Here is a 24932-nt window from a genome sequence, read left to right as displayed (position 1 = left end):
CTGGACAGTGAAACAATGTGTTCAATAAAGATATGAAAAATACAGTTGTTTGTGTGTTATTAGCTTAGGCAGATTCTGTTTGTCTATTATTTTGACTTATATGAAGATCAGAGCACATTTTATGAGTAATTAATGCAGAAAACCAGGTAATTGCAAAGGGTTCACAAACTTTTTCTTGCAAATGTATAGTCAGGGTGACTTTGGAAGACTGTTGTCTTGGAGCTTATTTATTTACTTATTGAGATACAGAGTGGAATAGACCCTTTGTGCCGCCCTGCAATTCCCCTGATTTAATCTGAGCCTAATCACAGGACAATTTACTCCCTGCTTTACTCTCTCTATACGCATGACTTCATGACCATGTATAGCTCAAGTAACATCTATACAACCATTGTTGATAGAATCTCAGTTGGAGATGAGAGAGCATACAGGAGCGACATATATCAGCTAGTTGAGTGGTGTCGCAGCAACAACCTGGCACTCAAGACGAAAGAGCTGTTTGTGAACTTCAGGAAGGGTAAGGTGAGGGAGCACAGACCGGTCTTCAAAGAGGGATCAGAAGTGGAAAGGATGAGCAATTTCAAGTTCCAAGATGTCACGATCTCTGAGGATTTAACCTGGTCCCAAAATATTGATGTAACTATAAAGAACTTTTAATATTTCATTAAGACTTTGAAGAGTCTTGGTTTGTCAACTAAAACACTCAAAGACATCTATAGATGTACTATGGAGAGCATCCTGACAAGCTACATCACTGTCTGGTATGGTGGTGGAGGAGGGGTATGGGGTGGTGGCTACTGCACAGGACTGAAAGCAGCTACTGGAAGTCATAAAATTAATCAGTTCCATCTTGGGTACTGGCATCCGTAGTACCAGGGTATGCCTGGTACTACGGATGCCAGTAGGAAGGAGGTACAAGAGTCTGAAGGCACACACTCAACGATTCAGGAACAGATTCTTCCCCTCTGCCATACGATTCCTAAATTGACATTGAACCCATCAACCCTCCCTCACTTTTAAAAAAAATATATATTACTTCTGTTTTTGCACAATTTTTAATCTACTCAATATACATATATATACTTACTATGATTGATTGACTTATTTATTTTTCTTCTTTCTGTATTCTCATGTAGTACATTGAACTGCTGCTGCTAAGTTAACAAATTTCATGACACATGCCAGTGATAATACCTGATTCTGATTCTGATTCACAATGACCAATTAACCTATTAACCGTTACATATTTGGACTGTGGGTGGAAACCAGAGCACCTGGAAAAGATCCACACATTCCATGGGGAGAACGTTCAAACTCCTCACAGGTGACATCAGAATTGAACTCTGAACACTGGTGCCCCAAGCCTCAGCAGTGTTGTGTGTGCTAACTGTACACTGCAGTGGCACTCAACTGATTCATATTTAGCTTGGAGTAGATACGTCGTAGAAGGGAGGAGTTGAAGACAGAGTACAAGGAAGTGAGAGAGGGTAGAGTTGAGCAGAAAAGATGAATAAAAGATTCAATTCTACCTCAGTGCAGGAAGTAGCACAATAAAGCAGTTTGATCTCCTAATTTGAGAAAATATATACTGATATTGGAGGCGGTGCAGAGAAAGTTCACCTGGTTAAAATCAGAGATGAGGGGATTAGCCTACACGGACTGGAGTCACTTGGGACTATACTGGCTAGAATTCAGAAGAATTTTATAGAAACCATAAATGTATGTATTTATTTATTTATTGAGGTACAGTGCAGAGTAAATCCTTTCGCCCCTTTGCACCGTGCTACACACCAACCCCTGATTTAATCTGTGCCTAATCATGGGATAGTTTACAATGAGCAATTAACCTACCAAGTGGTACATCTTTGGACTGTGGGAGGGAATTGGGCCACCCAGAGGGAACACAAGTGCTCATGGGGAGAACGTACAGATCCCCTACAGGTAGTGTCAGAAACTGAACCCAGGTCACCTGTCGTGTAAAGTGTTATGCTAACCACTCATCATCAAATCATGAAAAGGACAGATAAGATAGAGACAGGAAAGCTGCTTTTACTAGAGGGGATTTAGCCTCAAGACTCAGGAGTAGATTTAGGATGGAGAAGATAAAAAACTTCCTTTTCTAGAGAGTAGTGAATCTGTGGAATTCTCAGCCCAAGGAAGCAGTGAAGATTATGAGACGTAGGAGCAGTATTAAGCCATTTGGCCCATCAAGTCTGCACCAATATTCTTTCATGGCTGAATATTATCCCTTTCAATCTCATTCTTCTGCCTTCTCCCCATAACCTTTAGCACCCTAATTAATCAGGAGCCATTCAGCCTCCTCTTTAAATATATTCTAAGACTTGGATAAGTTCGTGGCCTAAGGTAGAAGGAGTCAATTTTAGAAAACCAGGCACATTTATTTTTCAACATAGTCCCCTCCCACATTTACACACTTAGTCCAGCAGTCGTGGAGCATACGGATCCCTTCTTTGTAGAAGTGGATGTCTTGGACCTCCAGAAAGTGGTCCACAGCAGGGGTGATTGATAAGTTCGTGGCCCAAGGTAGAAGGAGATGAGTTATACAGCTCTCGGTACATGCACGTGCAGTTCAACTCTTTGAGTGATAATGCAGAAAGTTTGAAGTTAATAACTCATCTCCTTCTACATTAGGCCACAAACTTATCAATCACCCCTGCTGTGGACCACTTTCTGGAGGTCCAAGATGCCAACTTCTACAAAGAAGGGATCCGTATGCTCCACGACCGCTGGACTAAGTGTGTAAATGTAGGAAAAATAAATGTGCTAGGTTTCCTTAAATTGACTCCTTCTACCTTAGACCACAAACTTATCAATCACCCCTCGTACAGTGTCTCTGGCAATGAATTCCAGGTTAATTTGTAGTCAGGAAGGCAAATGAAATGTTACCATTCATTTTGAGAGGATTTGAATATAAGAGAATATATGTCATGCTGAGGCATTAGAGAGTTCAAAGGAGATTTACGAGATTAATCCCAAGAATGAAAGGGTTAACGTATGAGGAGCGTGTGAGGAACACAGCTGAGAATTGAGGAACATCCATTTAGAACAGAGATAAGGAAAAATGTCTTTAGGCAGGGGTGAAGCTGTGGAATTATTTGTGTCAGACGGCTGTGCAGGCCAAGTCATTGAGTATACTTAAGGCAGTGGTGGATGGGTTCTTGATTAATCAGGATGTCAGAGGTTAACGGGAGAAGGCATGAGAATCAAATTTAGAGGGATAATAAATCATCAGAGATAGAATGGTGGAGCAGACTTGATGGGTCAAATGACCTGATCTTTCTCCTCCGTTTTATGGTCTATGGATAGAATTTATGTGCATTTAGAAAACCATGGCCTAATTAGGGAGAGTCAGTATAGCCTTGTGCGGGGCAAGTTGTGTCTTACTAACTTGAATGAGTTTTTTGAGGAGGTGATGTGGCAGTTTGATGAAGGTAGAGCTGTGGGTGTCATCTACATGAATTTTAGGAAAGTGATTGACAAGGTCCCTAATGGGAGGCTCATCCAGAAGATTAAGTTGCATGGTGAATTGGTCTTTTGGATTGGGAACTGCCTTGCCCATTGAAGGCAGAGGGTGGTGATCAAAGGGACTTATTCTAGATGGAGGTCTGTGATTAGTGGTGTTCTGCAAGGATCTGTACTGGGACTTCTGCAGTTTCTGATGTATATAAATGATATATATATACACACACACACACACACACACACACACACACACACACACATATAATATATATATATCTCTCCAGCAGAATATAAACCAGTTGCTAATATGGAGAAATGGCAGGTTCAAAGATCAAAGTAAAGTTCGAAGTAAATTTATTATGAAAGTACATAATAGTCACTATATTCAACCGTGAGAACTATTTTCTTGTGACTATTTACAGTAAATACAAGAAATACAATGGAATCAATGAAAGACTACACCCTACAGAATGGCTGAACAACTAACGTGCCAAAAACAGCAAACTGCAAATAAAAAAAGAAAAGAAAGTAATAATAATAATAATAGATAAATAAGCATTAAATATTGAGAACATAAGATGAATAGTACATGAAAGTGAGTCCATAGGTGGTGGGAACAGTTCATTGATGGAGCAGGTGAAGTTATCTCGTCAGATTCAAGAGTCTGATGTTTGAGGGGTAATAGCTATTTCTGAACCTGGTGGTTTCACTCCTGAGGCTCCTGCCCTTCTTTCTGATGGCAGCAGCAAGAAGAGAGCATGGCCTGGATAATCGATGATGGATGTTGCTTTCCTGTGACAGCGCTCAGCGTAGATGTTCTCAGCAGTAGGGAGGACTTTGCCCGTGATGGACTAGACTGTATCCACTACCTTTTGTAGGCTTTTACGCTCAAGTATATTGGTGTTTCCATACCAGTCCGTGACACAATCAGCAAATATATTCTCCACCATACATCTATAGAAGTTTGATGGCGTTTAACTCAGCCAAATGTGAAGTGTTGCTAACTTGGTAGGTTAAATTTAAAGAGACAGCACATTGTTAAGGGCAAGACCCTTAACAGTGCTGATGAGGAGAAGGACCTTGGGTCCGGGTTCATTGCTGTCTGAAAGTGGCTACACAGGTTGATAGGGTGCTCAAGAAGGCATGTGGAATGCTTGTCTTTTGTAGTTGAAGAACTGGGTTCAAAAGTGAAGACCTTATGTTGCAGCTTTATTGAACTCTAATTAGGCCGCATCTGGAGTATTGATTACAGGTCTGACCACCACATTATAAGAAGGATGTCGAGGCTTTGGAGTGGGTGCAGAAGGAGGCTGGGTGAAGAGATCTTGCAAAGTGAATTCAGGGAGTTAGGTGCTAAGTTAAAAGACAAGATCATACAATTTAATATGTGTCTAAGATTTGGTGCAGAAGGGAGGACTTTGGAGTTTTGGATCATTGGCATCTCTTCCAGAAAAGGTGGGACTTGTACAGAAGGGACAGTTTTCACCTGAAATGAAGGAGGACTAATATCCTAGCCAGAAGGTTTGCTATTGTATATTTCATTGCAAGGAATATTGTAGGAAAGGCAGATGAACAGGGTATGAATCAACATTGTAGCCATTAGTGAGAATTGGTTGCAGAAGGAGCAGCACTGGCAGCTCTGTGTTCCAGGGTACCGTTGTTTTAGGCATGATAGAGTGGCATTACTAGTCAGGAAAAATGTCTTAGCAGTGTACATTCAGGACAGACTAGAGAGCTCATCTCGTGAGGCTTTATGAGTAAAAATGAAGAATAAGAATGTTATAACAACATTAATGGGATTATATTATAAACCACCCAAAAGTCCACGGGATTTAAGGGGACAAATTTATAGAGAGATTACACCTGTTGCAAGAAATTTAAGGTAGTGATAGTAGGTGATTATAACTTTCCACATGTTGACCAGGACTCCCATACTGTAAAAGGGCTGAATGGGAATGACACCTTATATTCCATCTGGGTAGCCTCCAACCTGATGGCATGAACATTGACTTCTCTAACTTCCGCTAATGCCCCACCTCCCCCTTGTACCCCATCTGTTATTTATTTTTATACACACATTCTTTCTCTCACTCTCCTTTCTCTCCCTCTGTCCCTCTGACTATACCCCTTGCCCATCCTCTGGGTTTTTTCCCCCTTTTCCTTCTCCCTGGGCCTCTTGTCCCACGATCCTCTCATATCCCTTTTGCCAATCACCTGTCCAGCTCTTGGCTCCATCCCTCCCCCTCCTGTCTTCTCCTATCATTTTGGATCTCCCCCTCCCCCTCCCACTTTTAAATCTCCTACTAGCTCTTTCTTCAGTTAGTCCTGACAAAGGGTCTCGACCTGAAACGTCGACTGTACCTGTTCCTAGAGATGCTGTCTGGCCTGTTTCATTCACCAGCAACTTTGATGTGTGTTACCTGAATGGGAATGAGTTTGTCAAATGCATTCAGGAAGTTTTCTTAAAGAATACATAGAAGTCCCAATTCGAGAGAGTGTGATACTAGATCTCTTATTTGGGAATGAGACAGGGCAGGTGACAGAAGTTTGCGTAGGGGATCATTTTGCACATAGTGATCATAATGCCATTAGTTTCAGAGTAAATATGCAAAAAAGTAAATCTGGTCTGCGGGTTGAGATTCTAAATTGGGGAAAGACCTATTTTGATGGTATCAGAAAGGGTGCGGCAAGTGTGAATTGAGATTGGGATAGGTTGTTTTCTGGCAATGGTGTATTTGATAAATGGGAGGGCTTCGAAACTGAGATTTTGAGAGTACGTAGTTTGTATGTTCCTGTCAGAATAAAAGTCAAGGATAACAGAACCTAGGACTTTGATAGATGTGGAGGCCCTGGTTAAGAAAAAGAAGGGGGTGCATAGCAGATATGGACAGACTGGAGCAAACGAGGTACTTATGGGTTATAAGAAATACAAGAGAACACTTCAAAAACAACTCAGGATGGCGAAGTGAAGGCATGTGGTTACCGTAGCAGCCAAAGTGAAGGAGAATCCGAAGGGATTCTACAGATATGTTAAAGAGCTAAAGGATTACAACAGAAAATCGGTCATCTGGAATATCAGAATGGTAATCTATGTGTGGAGCCGAAATAGATGGGGAGATCTTCAATGGATTTTTGCATCTGTATTTACTCAAGAGTGTATAGATGTGAGGAACTGCGACAGTGAGGTCTATATGGATTAAAGAGGAGCAATTTAGGGTGGATAAATCTCAGGACTTGACAGATTGTTCCTTTGGATCCTGCGGGAGGCTAGTGCAGAAACTGCAGGGGAGCAGAATGGGCCGTTTGGCCTGTTGAGTCTGCTCCACCATTTCATCATGGCTGATCCATTTCCCTCTCAGCCCCAATCTCCTGCTTTCTTCCCATACCCCGTCATGCTCTGACTATCTCCTATCAACAAATTCCACAGATTCACCACTCGCTGGCTAAAGAAATTCCTCTTCATCTCCATTCTAAATGGGTACTCCTTTATTCTAAGGTTGTGCCTCTATCAAGGCCTTTCAACATTCAATAGGATTCAATGATGATCCCTCTCATTCTTCTGAATTCCAGTGAGCCTCACCAGTGCCTTATAAAGACTCAGCACTAAATTCTTGCTTTTATATTCTAGTTCTCTTGAAATGAATGCTAACATTGCACTTGCCTTCCTCACCACTGACTCAACCTGCAAATTAACCTTTAGGGTATCTTGCATGAAGACTTCCAAGTCCCTTTGCATGTTTGATTTTTCAATTTTCTCTCCATTTAGAAAATAGTCTGGTACTTCTACCAGAGTGCATGACCATACACTTCCTGGCACAGTATTACATCAGCCACTTCTTTGCCCATTCTCCAAATCTGTCTAAGTCCTTCTGTTACCACTCTGCTACTTCAACACTACTTACCCCTGGCCTATCTTCGTACTGTATGCAAACTCGGCAACAAGGCCACCAATTCCGTCTTCTAAATCATTGACATAAAACGTAAATAGAAGTGGACCCAACACAGTCCCCTGTGGAACACCACTTGTTACTGGCAGTCAACCAGGAAAAGCTCCCTTTATTCCCACTGTTTGCCTCCTGCAAATCAGCCAATGCTCTATCCATGCTAGTATCTTTCCTGTAATACCATGTAAACGCTGGTAGGAGTTGTGTACAGGCCACCTAACAGTAGTAGTAGAGGTTGGGGATGGTATTAAACAGGAAATTAGAAATATGTGCAATAAAGGAACAGCAGTTATAATGGGTGACTTCAATCTACATGTAGATTGGGTGAACCAAATTGGTAAGGGTGCTGAGGAAGAAGATTTCTTGGAATGTATGCGGGATGGTTTTTTGAACCAACATGTCAAGGAACCAACTAGAGAGCAGGCTATTCTAGACTGGGTAATAAGCAATGAGGAAGGGTTAATTAGCAATCTTGTCGTGAGAGGCCCCTTGGGTAAGAGTGACCATAATATGGTGGAATTCTTCATTAAGATGGAGAGTGACATAGTTAATTCAGAAACAAAGATTCTGAACTTAAAGAAGGGTAACTTTGAAGGTATGAGATGTGAATTAGCTAAGATAGACTGGCAAGTGATACTTAAAGGGTTGACGATGGATATGCAATGGCAAGCATTTAAAGATCGCGTGGATGAACTACAACAATTGTTCATCCCAGTTTGGCAAAAGAATAAATCAAGGAAGGTAGTGCACCCATGGCTGACAAGGGAAATTAGGGATAGTATCAATTCCAAAGAAGAAGCATACAAATTACCCAGAGAAAGTGGCTCACCTGAGGACTGGGAGAAATTCAGAGTCCAGCAGAGGAGGACAAAGGGCATAATTAGGAAGGGAAAAAAAGATTATGAGAGAAAACTGGCAGGGAACATAAAAACTGACTGTAAAAGCTTTTATAGATATGTGAAAAGAAAAAGATTGGTTAAGACAAATGTAGGTCCCCTACAGACAGAACCAGGTGAATTGATTATGGGGAGCAAGGACATGGCAGACCAATTGAATAACTACTTTGGTTCTGTCTTCACTAAGGAGGACATAAATAATCTTCCGGAAATAGTAGGGGACAGAGGGTCTAGTGAGATGGAGGAACTGAGTGAAATACATGTTAGTAGGGAAGTGGTGTTAGGTAAATTGAAGGGATTAAAGGCAGATAAAACCCCAGGGCCAGATGGTCTGCATCCCAGAGTGCTTAAGGAAGTAGCCCAAGAAATAGTGGATGCATTAGTGATAATTTTTCAAAACTCTTTAGATTCTGGACTAGTTCCTGAGGATTGGAGGGTGGCTAATGTAACCCCACTTTTTAAAAAAGGAGGGAGAGAGAAACCAGGGAATTATAGACCGGTTAGCCTGACATCGGTGGTGGGGAAAATGCTAGAGTCAGTTATCAAAGATGTGATAACAGCACATTTGGAAAGCGGTGACATCATCGGACAAAGTCAGCATGGATTTGTGAAAGGAAAATCATGTCTGACGAATCTCATAGAATTTTTTGAGGATGTAACTAGTAGAGTGGATAGGGGAGAACCAGTGGATGTGGTATATTTGGATTTTCAAAAGGCTTTTGACAAGGTCCCACACAGGAGATTAGTGTGCAAACTTAAAGCACATGGTATTGGGGGTAAGGTATTGGTGTGGGTGGAGAATTGGTTAGCAGACAGGAAGCAAAGAGTGGGAATAAACGGGACCTTTTCAGAATGGCAGGCAGTGACTAGTGGGGTACCACAAGGCTCAGTGCTGGGACCCCAGTTATTTACAATATATATTAATGACTTGGATGAGGGAATTAAATGCAGCATCTCCAAGTTTGCGGATGACACGAAGCTGGGCGGCAGTGTTAGCTGTGAGGAGGATGCTAAGAGGATGCAGGGTGACTTGGATAGGTTAGGTGAGTGGGCAAATTCATGTGGATAAACGTGAGGTTATCCACTTTGGTGGCAAAAACAGGAAAACATATTATTATCTGAATGGTGACCGTTTAGGAAAAGGGGAGGTGCAACGAGACCTGGGTGTCATTATACACCAGTCATTGAAAATGGGCATGCAGGTACAGCAGGCGGTGAAAAAGGCAAATGGTATGCTGGCATTCATAGCAAGAGGATTCGAGTATAGGAGCAGGGAGGTACTACTGCAGTTGTACAAGGCCTTGGTGAGACCACACCTGGAGTATTGTGTGCAGTTTTGGTCCCCTAATCTGAGGAAAGACATCCTTGCCATAGAGGGAGTACAAAGAAGGTTCACCAGATTGATTCCTGTGATGGCAGGACTTTCATATGATGAAAGACTGGATCGGCTAGGCTTATACTCGTTGGAATTTAGAAGATTGAGGGGGGATCTTATTGAAACGTATAAAATCCTAAAGGGATTGGACAAGCTAGATGCAGGAAGATTGTTCCCGATGTTGGGGAAGTCCAGAACGAGGGGTCACAGTTTGAGGATAAAGGGGAAGCCTTTTAGGACCGAGATTAGGAAAAACTTCTTCACACAGAGAGTGGTGAATCTGTGGAATTCTCTGCCACAGGGAACAGCTGAGGCCAGTTCATTGGCTATATTTAAGAGGGAGTTAGATATGGCCCTTGTGGCTAAAGGGATCAGGGGGTATGGAGGGAAGGCTGGTACAGTGTTCTGAGTTGGATGATCAGCCATGATCATACTGAATGGCGGTGCCGGCTCGAAGGGCCGAATGGCCTACTCCTGCACCTATTTTCTATGTTTCTATGTTTCTATGTTACCATGGGCTCTTAACTTGATAAGCAGTTTTACATGTGCATCTTGACAAAGGCCTTCTGAAAATCAAGGTACACAGCATGCACCGATTTTTATGTCTATCCTGCTTGTTATTTCTTCAAAGAATTCCAACAGATTTTTCAGGCAAGATTTTCCCTTGAGGAAACCATGCTGACTTCAGCCTATTCCAAGTAATCGGAAACCACATCCTTAACAATCGACTCCTACATCTTCTCAACCACTGAGTTCAGACTAACTGGCCTAGAACTTCCTTTTTTCTGTCTCACTCCCTTTTTGAAGAGTGGAGTGACATTTGCAATTTTCCACTCTTCTGAAAGAATCCCAGAAACTTTTGATTCTTGAAAGATCATTACTAATGCCTCTATAATCTTTTCAGCCACCTCTTTCAAAACCCTGGGGTGTAGACCATCTGTCCATATGATTTATCCATCTTCAAATCTATCAGATTCCCAAGGACCTTCTCCCTAGTAATGGCAACTTCACTCAATTCTGCCCTCTGACACTCCTCAGTCTGGTGAATTCAAACCTACCAAATGAGTTTAAACCCTCCCAAACACCTCTAGCAAACCTGCCTGAGAGGATATTGGTCCCCCTCGGGTTCAGGTGTAACCTGTCCCCTTTGTACAGGGTTTACCTTTGCCAGAAGAGATCCCAATGATACAGAAATCTGAATCCCTGTCCCCATGCCTCAGTTCCTCAGCCACACATTTATCTGCAAAATGCTCCTATTAGAAACATAGAAAACCTACAGCACAATACAGGCCCTTCAGCCCACAATGCTGTTCCGAACATGTACTTACTTTAGAAATTACCTAGGGTTATCCATATTCTTCCCCTCACTGGTGCAGGGCACCAGGAGCAATCCAGAGATTACTACCCTGAAGGTCCTACCTTTCAACTTTCTACCTAGCTCCCTAAAATCTTTCTTCAGGGCCACTTCACCTTTTCTACTTATGTCATTGGTGCCAATATGTGCAAAGGTTTTTGGCTGCTCACTGTCCCCCTTTAGAATTCCATGGATCCGATCCGAGACATCACTGGCCCTGGCATCTGGGAGGCAACATGCCATCCAGATCTCTCTATTGCCTCCACGGTATCTCATCTCCGTTCCCCCAGCTATGGAATCTCCTATCACTACTGCAGTCCTCTTCAGTTCTTCTCTTCTGAGCCACAGCACCAGACTCAGTGCCAGGGAGCCGGTCACTGCCACTCCCCCTGGTAGGCTGTCCTTCTGAACAGTATCCAAAATGGTATACTTATTATTGAGGGGAATGGCCACAGGGATACTCTATAATGGCACCCACTTCCCTTTCTTCTCCTGATAGTCACCCAGGTAGTCCTGCAACCTAGGGCTGACTAACTCCCCATAGCTCCTATCTGTCATTTCCTCAGTCTTCCAAATGAGCTGAAGAATATTGAGCTACAGCTGCAGTTCCTTAATATGTTCTCTGAGGAGCTGTGGCTCAGTGCAGATGTGGTAATCAGGGAGGCTGCAAGTCTCGAGAATTCCCACATCTCACACAAAGAACACAATGCAGCACCTGGAGCCATTTTCACAGCACTGTATGTGCTGTAACAGTGAGGAATAAAGAATATGAAGAATAAAGAAGAAACTTACCTTGCCCAAGTCGGATCTCTCCTATGTCTGATGAATGAAATCCAAAGCCGGCCCCTCTAACGCTGACCCGCTCTAACAATGGCTGTTCCGCTTGCCCCTGCCTTATTTTGTATTTCCCTTGCTAATGAATCCCATTCACTGATTGGGCGCAGTTTAAACTACAAAAACTGCTGCGAAGCACTGCTTTTTAAAATCTTCAATTTCATACCTGTGGGAAGTCATCTCTTCTTCTTGAACTTCAGTTCACTGATTGTTTGCAGTTCAAACTCCAAAAGCTGCCATGAAATGCTGCTTTTTTAAAATCTTCCATCACGGACCTAATGTTATAGCTAATGTTCTTCCATTGTTTAAGAAGACTCTAAGAGTAAGCCAGGAAATTATAAGCCAGTGAGCCTGACATCAGTTATTGGAAGGTATTCTAAGGCTCCAGAGAGACAGTATAAATATTTGTATATTCAGGGACTGACTAAGGATAGTTAGTGTAGCTTTCCGCATGGTAAGTCATGTCTAGCCAATCTTAGAGAGTTTTTTGCAAATTTGGTGAAGGTAAGGCAGTGGATATTGTCTACATGAACTTTAGCAAGGCATTTGACAAAGTCCCGCATGGGAGGTTGGTCGAGAGGGTTCAGTCACTTGGCATTCAAGATGAGGTATTAAATTGGATTAGCGATTGGCTTCGCAGAAGAAGCCAGAGAGGAGTGGTTGTAGATGGTTGCCTTTCTGAATGGATGTCTGTGTCTAGTGATGTGCTGTAGGGGTCAGTGCTGAGTCCGTTGTTGTTTGCCCTCTATATTAAGTTTTTTTAGATTAGATTAGATTCAACTTTATTGTCATTGTGCCGAGTACAGATACAAAGCCAATTGTGAAATTTTTGAAATCTTCGGTTTTTTTTCTCCAACGGCGTTCAGAGAGGCGGGACTGCGCAGGCGTGTGACGTCGGGCAGTGCAGCGCGGCAGATTTAAAAGAGCAGAAATCGTGCTTCAGGTTTGATTCGAAGAAAGAAGTCTGAGAGTCGGAGCGGGAGTGTGGAAGAAGACATTTTTGAAATTTTCGTATTTTTTTTCTCCAACGGCGTTCAGAGAGGCGAGACTGCGCAGGTGTGTGACGTCGGGCAGTGCAGTGCAGCAGATTTAAAAGGGCAGAAATCGTGCTTCGGGTTTGATCCGAAGAAGGAAGTCTGAGCGTCGGAGCGGGAGTGCGGTAGAAGACATTTTTGAAATTTTCGGTTTGTTTTTTTTCTCCAACGGCGTTCAGAGAGGTGGGACTGCGCAGGCGTGTGACGTCGGGCTGTGCAGTGCAGCAGATTTAAAAGGAACAGAGCCTCATACAGCAGGCAGCGTAGTTTGCGGGCGGCGGAGTGAGTCGGGAGCAGAGTGAAGGCTTAAGGGCTTCGGCTCAACGGGCTTAGGCGGAAACGGGCAAGGCGAGGAAGGTTTGGTATTCATTTTCTGTTGTTATTTGAGGAGAGGGGCAGTATGAGTGTGAGGGCAGTTTGTTGTTCTCGGTGTTGGATGTGGGAGGCCCTGGAGTCTCCAAGCCTCCCGGACGTCTACGTCTGTGCCAAGTGCATCGAGCTGCAGCTCCTAAGGGACCGCGTTACGGAACTGGAGCTGCAGCTCGATGACCTTCGTCTGGTCAGGGAGAGTGAGGAGTTGATAGAGAGGAGTTACAGGCAGATGGTCACACCGGGGCCACGGGAGGCAGACAAGTGGGTCACAGTTAGGAGGGGGAAGGGGAAGAGTCAGCTAATAGAGAGTACCCCAGTGGCTGTGCCCCTTGACAATAGGTACTCCTGTTTGAGTACTGTTGGTGGGGACAGCTTACTCGGGGGAAGCGACAGTGGCCGTGCCTCCGGCACAGAGTCCGGCCCTGTAGCTCAGAAGGGTAGGGAAAGGAAGAGGAGGGCAGTTGTGATAGGGGACTCGATAGTAAGGGGGTCAGATAGGCGATTCTGTGGACGCAGTCCAGAGACCCGGATGGCAGTTTGCCTCCCTGGTGCCAGGGTCCGGGATATTTCTGATCGTGTTCAAGATATCCTGAAGTGGGAGGGTGAGGAGCCAGAGGTCGTGGTACATATAGGTACCAATGCCATAGGTAGGAAAAGGGAAGAGGTCCTGAAAGGAGAATATAGGGAGCTAAGAAGGGAGTTGAGAAAAAGGACTGCAAAGGTAGTAATCTCGGGATTACTGCCTGTGCCACGCGACAGTGAGAGTAGGAATGGAATGAGGTGGAGGATAAATGCGTGGCTGAGGGATTGGAGCAGGAGGCAGGGATTCAAGTTTTTGGATCATTGGGACCTCTTTTGGCGCAGGCGTAACCTGTACAAAAAGGATGGGTTACACTTGAATCCTAGGGGGACCAATATCCTGGCAGGGAGATTAGCGAGGGCTACTGAGGTGACTTTAAACTAGAATGGTTGGGGGGAGGGAATCAAATTAAAGAGACTAGGAGAGAGGAGGTTAGTTCACAACAGGGGGATGGGAACCAGTGCAGAGAGACAGAGGGGTGTAAAATGAGGGTAGAAGCAAAAAGTACTAAGGAGAAAAGTAAAAGTGGCAGGCTGACAAATCCAGGGCAAGCATCAAAAAGGGCCACTTTTCAACATAATTGTATAAGGGCTAAGAGAGTTGTAAAAGAGCGCCTGAAGGCTTTGTGTGTCAATGCAAGGAGCATTCGTAACAAGGTGGATGAATTGAAAGTGCAGATTGTTGTTAATGATTATGACATAGTTGGGATCACCGAGACATGGCTCCAGGGTGACCAAGGATGGGAGCTCAACGTTCAGGGATATTCAATATTCAGGAGGGATGGACATGAAAGAAAAGGAGGTGGGGTGGCGTTGCTGGTTAAAGATGAGATTAATGCAATAGAAAGGAAGGACAGAAGCCGGGAAGATGTGGAATCGATATGGGTAGAGCTGCATAACACTAAGGGGCAGAAAACGCTGGTGGGAGTTGTGTACAGGCCACCTAACAGTAGTAGTGAGGTCAGAGATGGTATTAAACAGGAAATTAGAAATGTGTGCAATAAAGGAATAGCAGTTATAATGGGTGACTTCAATCTACATGTAGATTGGGTGAACCAAATTGGTAAAGGTGCTGAGGAAGAGGATTTCTTGGAATGTATGCGGGATGGTTTTTTGAACCAACATGTCGAGGAACCGACTAGAGAGCAGGCTATTCTAGACTGGGTTTTGAGCAATGAGGAAGGGTTAATTAGCAATCTTGTCGTGAGAGGCCCCTTGGGTAAGAGTGACCATAATATGGTGGAATTCTTCATTAAGATGGAGAGTGACATAGTTAATTCAGAAACAAAGGTTCTGAACTTAAAGAGGGGTAACTTTGAAGGTATGAGACGTAAATTTGCTAAGATAGACTGGCAAATGACACTTAAAGGATTGACGGTAGATATGCAATGGCAACCATTTAAAGATCGCGTGGATGAACTACAACAATTGTTCATCCCAGTTTGGCAAAAGAATAAATCAAGGAAGGTAGTGCACCCGTGGCTGACAAGGGAAATTAGGGATAGTATCAATTCCAAAGAAGAAGCATACAAATTAGCCAGAAAAAGTGGCTCACCTGAGGACTGGGAGAAATTCAGAGTTCAGCAGAGGAGGACAAAGGACTTAATTAGGAAGGGGAAAAAAGAATATGAGAGAAAACTGGCAGGGAACATAAAAACTGACTGTAAAAGCTTTTATAGATATGTAAAAAGGAAAAGACTGGTAAAGACAAATGTAGGTCCCCTGCAGACAGAAACAGGTGAATTGATTATGGGGAGCAAGGACATGGTAGACCAATTAAATAATTACTTTGATTCTGTCTTCACTAAGGAGGACATAAATAATCTTCCGGAAATAGTAGGGGACAGAGGGTCCAGTGAGATGGAGGAACTGAGCGAAATACATGTTAGTAGGGAAGTGGTGTTAGGTAAATTGAAGGGATTAAAGGCAGATAAATCCCCAGGGCCAGATGGTCTGCATCCCAGAGTGCTTAAGGAAGTAGCCCAAGAAATAGTGGATGCATTAGTGATAATTTTTCAAAACTCGTTAGATTCTGGACTAGTTCCTGAGGATTGGAGGGTGGCTAATGTAACCCCACTTTTTAAAAAAGGAGGGAGAGAGAAACCGGGGAATTATAGACCGGTTAGCCTAACGTCGGTGGTGGGGAAACTGCTGGAGTCAGTTGTCAAAGATGTGATAACAGCACATTTGGAAAGCGGTGAAATCATCGGACAAAGTCAGCATGGATTTGTGAAAGGAAAATCATGTCTGACAAATCTCATAGGATTTTTTGAGGATGTAACTAGTAGAGTGGATAGGGGAGAACCAGTGGATGTGGTATATTTGGATTTTCAAAAGGCTTTTGACAAGGTCCCACACAGGAGATTGGTGTGCAAACTTAAAGCACACGGTATTGGCGGTAAGGTATTGATGTGGATAGAGAATTGCTTGGCAGACAGGAAGCAAAGAGTGGGAATAAACAGGACCTTTTCAGAATGGCAGGCAGTGACTAGTGGGGTACTGCAAGGCTCAGTGCTGGGACCCCAGTTGTTTACAATATAAATGACTTGGATGAGGGAATTAAATGCAGCATCTCTAAGTTTGCGAATGACACGAAGCTGGGCGGCAGTGTTAGCTGTGAGGAGGATGCTAAGAGGGTGCAGGGTGACTTGGATAGGTTAGGTGGGTGGGCAAATTCATGGCAGATGCAATTTAATGTGGATAAATGTGAAGTTATCCACTTTGGTGGCAAAAATAGGAAAACAGATTATTATCTGAATCGTGGCCGATTAGGAAAAGGGGAGGTGCAATGAGACCTGGGTGTCATTATACACCAGTCATTGAAAGTGGGCATGCAGGTACAGCAGGCGGTGAAAAAGGCGAATGGTATGCTGGCATTTATAGCGAGAGGATTCGAGTACTGGAGCAGGGAGGTACTACTGCAGTTGTACAAGGCCTTGGTGAGACCACACCTGGAGTATTGTGTGCAGCTTTGGTCCCCTAATCTGAGGAAAGACATCCTTGCCATAGAGGGAGTACAAAGAAGGTTCACCAGATTGATTCCTGGGATGGCAGGACTTTCATATGAAGAAAGACTGGATGAACTAGGCTTGTACTCGTTGGAATTTAGAAGATTGAGGGGGGATCTGATTGAACCGTATAAAATCCTAAAGGGATTGGACAGGCTAGATGCAGGAAGATTGTTCCCGATGTTGGGGAAGTCCAGAATGAGGGGTCACCGTTTGAGGATAAGGGGGAAGCCTTTTAGGACCGAGATTAGGAAAAACTTCTTCACACAGAGAGTGGTGAATCTGTGGAATTCTCTGCCACAGGAAACAGTTGAGGCCAGTTCATTGGCTATATTTAAGAGGGAGTTAGATATGACCTTTGTGGCTAAAGGGATCAGGGGTTATGGAGGGAAGGCTGGTGCAGGGTCCTGAGTTGGATGATCAGCCATGATCATAATAAATGGCGGTACAGGCTTGAAGGGCCGAATGGCCTACTCCTGCACTTATTTTCTATGTTTCTATGAAATGCAATTAGCATCTGACCAGAAGTGCAAAAGAATAGTGTTATTTACAAAATAACTGTGAATAAAAAGTAAGTGCTACAGCACACAAATATAAAAGTACTGAGACAATACAATATGGGTGCAATACTGCTTAGCGCTGTGATGAGAGGTTCAGCAGGGTCACGGCCTCAGGGAAGAAGCTCTTCCTGAGCCTGCTGGTGTGGGAGCAGAGGCTCCTGTAGCACCTACCGGATGATAAAGTAAACTGGATCAGCAACTTTGTGGATGACACCATGATTGGTGGTGTAGTGGATAGCAAAGAAGTCTATTAAAGCTTGCAGTGGGTTCTGGACCAACTGGAAAAATGGCAGATGGAATTTAATGCAGACAAGTGTGAGGTGTTGCACTTTGGTAGAACCAGCCAAGGTAGGGCTTAAACAGTGAATGTTAGGGCACTGAGGAGTGTGGTAGAACTCCTAAGAGATCTGGGAATTCAGATCCACAATTTGTTGTCAGTGGCGACATAGGGTCATAAAGAAAGCTTTTGGCATTTGGCCTTCATAAATCAATGTATTGAGTACAGGAGTTGGGATGCTACGAAATGTTGAAATTGTATAAGATGTTGGTGAGGCCTAAATTGGAGTAATGTGTGCAGATTTGGTCACCTACCTACAGGAAAGATGGATGTAGGATTGAAAGAGTGTAGGGAAAATATTTAAGGATGTTGCCGGGACTTGAGGACCTGTGTTATAGGAAAAGGTTGAATAGGTTAGGAGTTTATTCCCTAGAATTTAGAAGATTGTCAGGAGATTTGTATGGAGGTATACAAAACTATGAGGGGTATAGATAGGGCAAATGCAAGCAGGCTTTTTCCATTGAGGTTGGATGAGACTAGAACTAAAGCTCATGGGTTAAGGATGAAAGGTGAAATATTTAAGGGAAACATGAGGGAGAAACAGGATAGACAGGGGCAGTGAAGCACTTCTTTTTCTTTCAAATATGCTTCTGTTACTGTTGGACCCTGTGATCTACATCCTGGTGGTGTGCTTTCGAGCCAATTGAGCGATCTGGTGCTTCACTGTCTCCAAGAGGATTCCATGAGGTTTTGAGCGAAGTGGGTGGTCCAGGAGCCAAGAAGCCTGGAGACAGGTTACACGCCGATGATCAACTTCATTCCTTGCCAACTTCACTAATTGAAGTGCCGAGGATGTTTGAAATCATCAAGACGAGTGCAGAAGGCGAGCTGGTGTTCAGCACTGTTACCAGCCGGAGGAAGGTGTCTGCATGTGAACGTCTCTCTCTCCCTTTTGTCTGCTGCTCCTGAGGAAGGTCCCTGTGTTCAAATGGTCTCTCTCTCCCTCTTGATCAACGGTGCTGGATTTGTTATTTTTTTGCATGTTGGGTGTTTGATGTTTTCTTTTGAATGGCTCCATGATTTTCTTTCTTTGTTTCGTGGCTACCTGTTGAAAGACGACACCCAGGTATTGGCTGATGGAGAAATGTGAAGTTCTACATTGTGTTAGGATAAATGAGAAAAGTTACTTATAAACTGGAGGCCATGATTGTGAAAAGGTACAATAGAAAAAAGATCTGGAGGTATATGTGCATAGTCCATTTAATTCATGATGAAGCTCTGTAGAAATACTGGTACAGGTTTCCCCCGCCATCTGAAGGTAGAGAATTCCTATGAATTGGTTCGTAAGCTGGAATGTCGTAAAGCGAAGAAACAATTACCATTTATTTATATGGGAAAAATTTGTGAGCGTTCGCAGAACCAAAAATAATCTACCAAATCATGCCAAGTAACACATAAAACCTAAAATAACAGTAACATATAGTAAAAGCAGGAATGATATGATAAATACACAGCCTATATAAAGTAGAAATACTTCTTTACAATCATTGCCGCACTGTTCTCCATAGCGAAAATCTCACGCAAGCGCTCTCGGCAGAAACACTCTCTCCAGTAACCTTTAAGCTATGAAGCTGCCAAATCACACCAAATAACACATAAAAATACACAGCCTATATAAAGTAGAAATAATGTATCTACAGTGTAGTATCACTTACTGGAATTGGGAAGGCAGCGCTGAGCACATTGACGATGTTGTGTTAGGCTGAGTTGTCGGAGGTTAGGGTGGTGCAGTGGCCCCCACCCTCCGGGCCGCCGACCAATACCGATCCGTGAAGCATGCAGGGGTACAGCGGTAGCCGGGACGCATCCAGCACATGTTTAAGAAAAAAGCCGAAATAAGCTAATTAATTAGGTGCCGCCCGGCACGTAAGTGTTGGCCCAGATCAGAGGCGCTGGGCGGCACCTAATTAATTAGCTAGTTTATTTCGGCTTTTTTCTTAAAGATGTGCTGGGTGCGTCCCGGCTACCGCTGCAATGTGTCGGTCCGCGGCCTGGGGATCAGGGGGTGGGACACTGGGGTGTCATCTCATCATCGTCTGTTTCCATCAGAGCAAGCAGGTCATCTTCTATGTGTGCCTGCCTCGATGTCGAAGGTTGAGGTTCATCGTCTGCTGTGGCTGATGTGGAAGGCTTGCTTGACTGCTTGGCCTCGCGCATTTTGCTATCATACAGTTCTTTGTAAGTACTCAAACCATTTTGCAAATATGCCCTAAACCGGTGTACCCTTTCAAAATTAAAGTCAGACTTTATCATTGCAGCGAAAATCTCATGCAGTCGCCTCACGTTCAGTTCCTAGATGACTTCACTTTTGGTCCGTTCGCTACTGCATTCAGTTTCGTTTGTTATCCTTTCCTCTTACAATTGCATCCGCTCTTCATCTATCAGTTCTTGGTCATGGGATGCCAAAACCTCCTCAACATCATCTTCATCAACTTCCATAAGCCAAACTCACTTTGTCCTTACTTCGTTCACCACGATCGAAACGCTTAATTATGTCTAGTTTTACACTAAGTGTAACACCCTTACGAGCTCTTTTAGGCTTTTCCGATACCTTAGAACTCATCTTGCAAACGACTGCTCACAGGCACGTGTTTAAGCAATGCCGCTAGAATGCATTTACTGGGGGAGGAGCTTGGCTGCTCAGGGCGCGCGCTGCCTTTTCTCGTAACAGTGAAAACACCTTCTGTTAGTGAAAACAGGTAACTAATGTAGGTCTTTCATAACAGTGAGGTTTCGTAAAGCGAACGTTGGAAAAGCAGGGGACACCTGTACAGCCATAACTGGAGAATTGTATCCTCTTCCAGATACCACTCTTCATATAAAAACAAATTGAAGGTAGAAGAGGTTTATCAGTTATTCTAGAATTGGGACCTAGTTGTGTAGGAACAGTACATAGACGAGAAATTAGTATGGAGGAATCATACTAATTAGTATTATAATAATCATAATAATTAGTATTAGCTGGAAATTAGTATGGAGGAATCTAGCCTATTAGGGACAAAAAAGGGAGCTTGCACATTGATTTTGAGGGTATTGTGAAGGAACTAAAGGCATATTTCACTGCTGCCTTAACCAGGGAAGACTGTGCAGAAGGTGGTTGTGGTTGGCATGCGTCTGTCTCGAAGGACAATGGGTGATGATCACGGAGATATGGAGATCTTGAGATGTCCAGTCGTTAAGGTCCCCCTCTCGGCCTCACCAGTGTAGTCCAAAGGAAAACTTATGAAGCAATACATTTGGAACCAGCTGCCAGAGGGATGTTCAATGACTTAGGGGCTCCACTCCTGATTTGCCGTCTGGGTTTATTCCCGTAGCCTTCATCTCTCCCAAGGCTGCCACAAGGCAGTGGAGCTATTTACCCCTAGCTGGGGATCTGGCTTACGAGCACCGGGGTGTGTCCACACACCGGTGGGCCTGCGTGCTATGTGTGCGGGGGTCAGACCCCCTCCCCATCCTCTGTAGTTCAGCCTGTGTCCGAAAGGAGTTCAGTTTCCAGTGAGGACACACTACATCAGGCTTGCTGTTGGAGAGGCTATGTACTGGCAAGGAGAAACTTACAACATTCAGCTCTCCTTTTTGCAAGACTGCCAGCCAGCGGTGGAAGCTGAAAGTGACAGTGACAAGCACTACCCACTGCACTACTGCACTAGACGCATCACAACAACCATTTTGACAGCTGAAATATTGGGTAGATGAAATTTTGATATCATAGCACTACTAGAATGTAGGAGAGTACAGTGCAGGAACAAGCCCTTTGACTCATGATACCTGTGCCAAACATGATGCCAAATTATGCTTACCTTGCAAATCTTCTTTAAACTTTCGTCATGTTAAGCCTCTGCTCTCTGCTATTGCAACTTTTATACTCAATGCCCCAACCAATGAAGACCCACATGCCATCACAGAGGATGGTGTTTGCGGGTTGTAGTGAGGATGTTGTATAGTTGGATTGTTCTCACATAGAGCCAGTATGGCGTCCAAGCTGAACGTCCTTCTTCTGTGCTATATACGGGCCTCAGCCACAGGTTACAGCATCAGGATTGTCATTGTTAGAAATACTATTTTTATCTTGCATCTGCAAAATTCTTAAAGTACTTGCATGAAACTGTGGCACAAAAGCCTTGGTGGGCGATCTGTGGTGTATCATAGTAAGTTCTGAAAGATGCCAACAGAAACTATTCTCATTGGAATTACAGCTTTAAGTCTCCTGATACCTGTGGACATCATATAGACTGCTTTGTCTTACTGCTAGTGAGTTAGATGTTGGTTGGAGTTGGTATGAAGCGTGTAGAGTATTTGCTTCCTTGCCTATTCCTTCATTGAGTTTCAGAACTGGGCTTAGCAGTGCTTTATTTGTCTTTTTATGGTCTTGATACTGTTTTTGAATCTGATCCTTTTGTGTAGGCAAAGGCAGCTCAAGCATTTCATCCGACATAAGTTCAAGCACAGATCACACCTTGACCAAAGCCACAAAGAATGCTGCTGCCAGTGAAGGTAGGCATCTGATCTTCGTGAAAACTTAGCATCTTATTGTCTTGGTTTGGCTTTTATGGGAAGTGCTAAAAGAAGTCAGCTGTTGCTGGAATGCACAACTTGTTTTCCTTTGAAAGAATGTCACAGTTTAAAAACTAGCAGATTCATAGATTGTGAAGGTGTATGTCCGTATTGTAATTAGAAACATTTGCTTGATGCATGAGGTTCCATTGCCCTACCATTCTTACACGTAGATAGAGTGATATTAAGATTATCATTGTAAGATAGTCATTAATAACACAGGGAATGCTAGAACCACTTCCTTTTACGCAGAGGAGTTGAGGCGATGTGCATAAATATGGAATTGGAATCTCTTGATAAGAAGATGAAATTGAGAATTAAAGGATTAGAATGTTGAAAGTCAGATGCAGTAAGGAAGGAAGAGGTTTATGTCATGCATACACTTGTTTCTATGTTATATATTTAGAATGTTTTTAAATAGTGATTCTGTCATTTGTATTACTTTCCAAAGCAGTATGATAATGTTAAACATTCTTTTTAGTTTATGTCCTTATTATTTAATATTGAGTGTTAGAGTGATCTCACTGTGAAAGAACTGGTTGGTGCCACTGGTTCTTGCTGACAATTATAGCTTAACCATAATTTGCCTGACAGCTCTGGAAAGTAAATTTATGAAGAGTGAAAAATAAGCTTGAAGACTTTTCTGAACTTATTTTAGTGTTTCAGAAATAGTATTGCAAACATTTGTCATGGCTGCCTGAATTTTGCATTTTATTTTCACACGGTAACTGTTTCATGTGTTCTCACAGAAGATTAAAGAGTGAAGAAGATCTTGTTAGGGTGAACCTGAAGCTATTTCCAGTGATAGAGGACATAGAAGTACTAATTATCTGTGAAATGCAGATTGCAAGAGGAAAATAACTTGTGATCTGGAAAACATGCAAAAAAGAATGGTAGAAATAAATTTAACACATGTCATCAATATTTAATCAAAAATGGTGATTCATTTCACAGGCCTTTCAGAAGTCTGGCACACACACCATGGCGTGAATGATCTCCTGCACTCTGTGAATCTCTGATTTGATGAAAGAAGTTTTGCACCTCAAAAGCTGTTTCTCTCCTGGCTGAGAGATCATGGAGAGGTTGTTACAGAATTATCTGGTGTTGCCAATTCCATCCTCCTCCAAGCTGATGGAAAGTATAGCCACAATCTTGTGTAGGTTGGGAAGGATGAGGGAGGAAGTGGGGTGGAAAAGGAGGTTTTGGGAAGTATCAAACCTGATCACCTGTTGGTGGCAATTTGCATGACCACTGACCTCTGACCCTGCCCACAGAGTTATGCTATGACCTCATGCCAGCAGGAAAGCTTTTCAGCATTAGAGAAGGAAAGTAGCAACGAATACAGGTAGCACCAGCTCAGGATGCTCAGGTACCCTAGGAATACCTAAAACAATGACTGTTTTACTTTATTTTTAACTGTTGAATATCAAATGAGAAAAATCTATCTGGAAAAATCATCCAATGATTCTAAATACAAAAAACACATTGTTTCTCTGTAACAGTTGTCTTAAACAAATGTAATTGTTAACTGAAAATAGTTTTCAATCTATTTCAGTTGAGATTTTGAATTAAATTTTCAGACAGATTTTTCATTCTATGCTTGTTAGCAGTTGTAAACACTTAACGTCTTTCTCAACTCAGTATTAGTCCCCAGTGAGGAAAATCTAAGAGAGCAAGATAAAGTAGTGTAGATATGTTTATGCAACACACATAAAAGTTGCTGGTGAACGCAGCAGGCCAGGCAGCATCTCTAGGAAGAGGTGCAGTCGACGTTTCAGGCCGAGACCCTTCGTCAGGACTAACTGAAGGAAGAGTGAGTAAGGGATTTGAAAGTGGGAGGGGGAGGGGGAGATCCAGAATGATAGGAGAAGACAGGAGGGGGAGGGATAGAGCCAAGAGCTGGACAGGTGATTGGCAAAAGGGATATGAGAGGATCATGGGACAGGAGGTCCGGGAAGAAAGACAAGGGGGGGGGGGACCCAGAGGATGGGCAAGAGGTATATTCAGAGGTACAGAGGGAGAAAAAGGAGAGTGAGAGAAAGAAAGTGTGTATAAAAATAAGTAACAGATGGGGTACGAGGGGGAGGTGGGGCATTAGCGGAAGTTAGAGAAGTCGATGTTCATGCCATCAGGTTGGAGGCTACCCAGACGGAATATGAGGTGTTGTTCCTCCAACCTGAGTGTGGCTTCATCTTTACAGTAGAGGAGGCCGTGGATAGACATGTCAGAATGGGAATGGGATGTGGAATTAAAATGTGTGGCCACTGGGAGATCCTGCTTTCCCTGGCGGACAGAGCATAGATGTTCAGCAAAGCGGCCTCCCAGTCTGCGTCGGGTCTCGCCAATATATAAAAGGCCACATCGGGAGCACCGGACGCAGTATATCACCCCAGCTGACTCACAGGTGAAGTGTTGCTTCACCTAGAAGGACTGTTTGGGGCCCTGAATGGTGGTAAGGGAGGAAATGTAAGGGCATGTGTAGCACTTGTTCCGCTTACACGGATAAGTGCCAGGAGGGAGATCAGTGGGGAGGGATGGGGGGACGAATGGACAAGGGAGTTGCGTAGGGGGCGATCCCTGCGGAATGCAGACAGAGGTGGGG

At 43.5% G+C, this 24932-nt stretch overlaps 1 protein-coding gene across 3 annotated transcripts in view; it reads left to right on the top strand.

The window, feature by feature from the left end:
- Positions 1-24932, top strand: part of LOC140192967 (F-box/LRR-repeat protein 7-like) — a 247036-nt gene that overhangs the window by 162111 nt on the left and 59993 nt on the right. The window contains exons 2-3 of one of the 3 annotated variants that reach the window (XM_072250435.1): positions 19826-19954; positions 22181-22270. The exons of 1 other annotated variant lie outside the window; for it this stretch is intronic. In XM_072250435.1, the coding sequence (XP_072106536.1) occupies positions 19826-19954; positions 22181-22270 (219 nt within the window). The remainder of the gene's footprint in view (positions 1-19825; positions 19955-22180; positions 22271-24932) is intronic. One more of the 3 variants, XM_072250436.1, reaches the window with a different exon arrangement.

The sequence above is a fragment of the Mobula birostris genome, unplaced genomic scaffold (genome assembly GCF_030028105.1).
Source record: "Mobula birostris isolate sMobBir1 unplaced genomic scaffold, sMobBir1.hap1 scaffold_321, whole genome shotgun sequence".
NCBI lineage: Eukaryota > Metazoa > Chordata > Chondrichthyes > Myliobatiformes > Myliobatidae > Mobula > Mobula birostris.
This window is presented reverse-complemented; position numbering and strand designations above follow the sequence as displayed.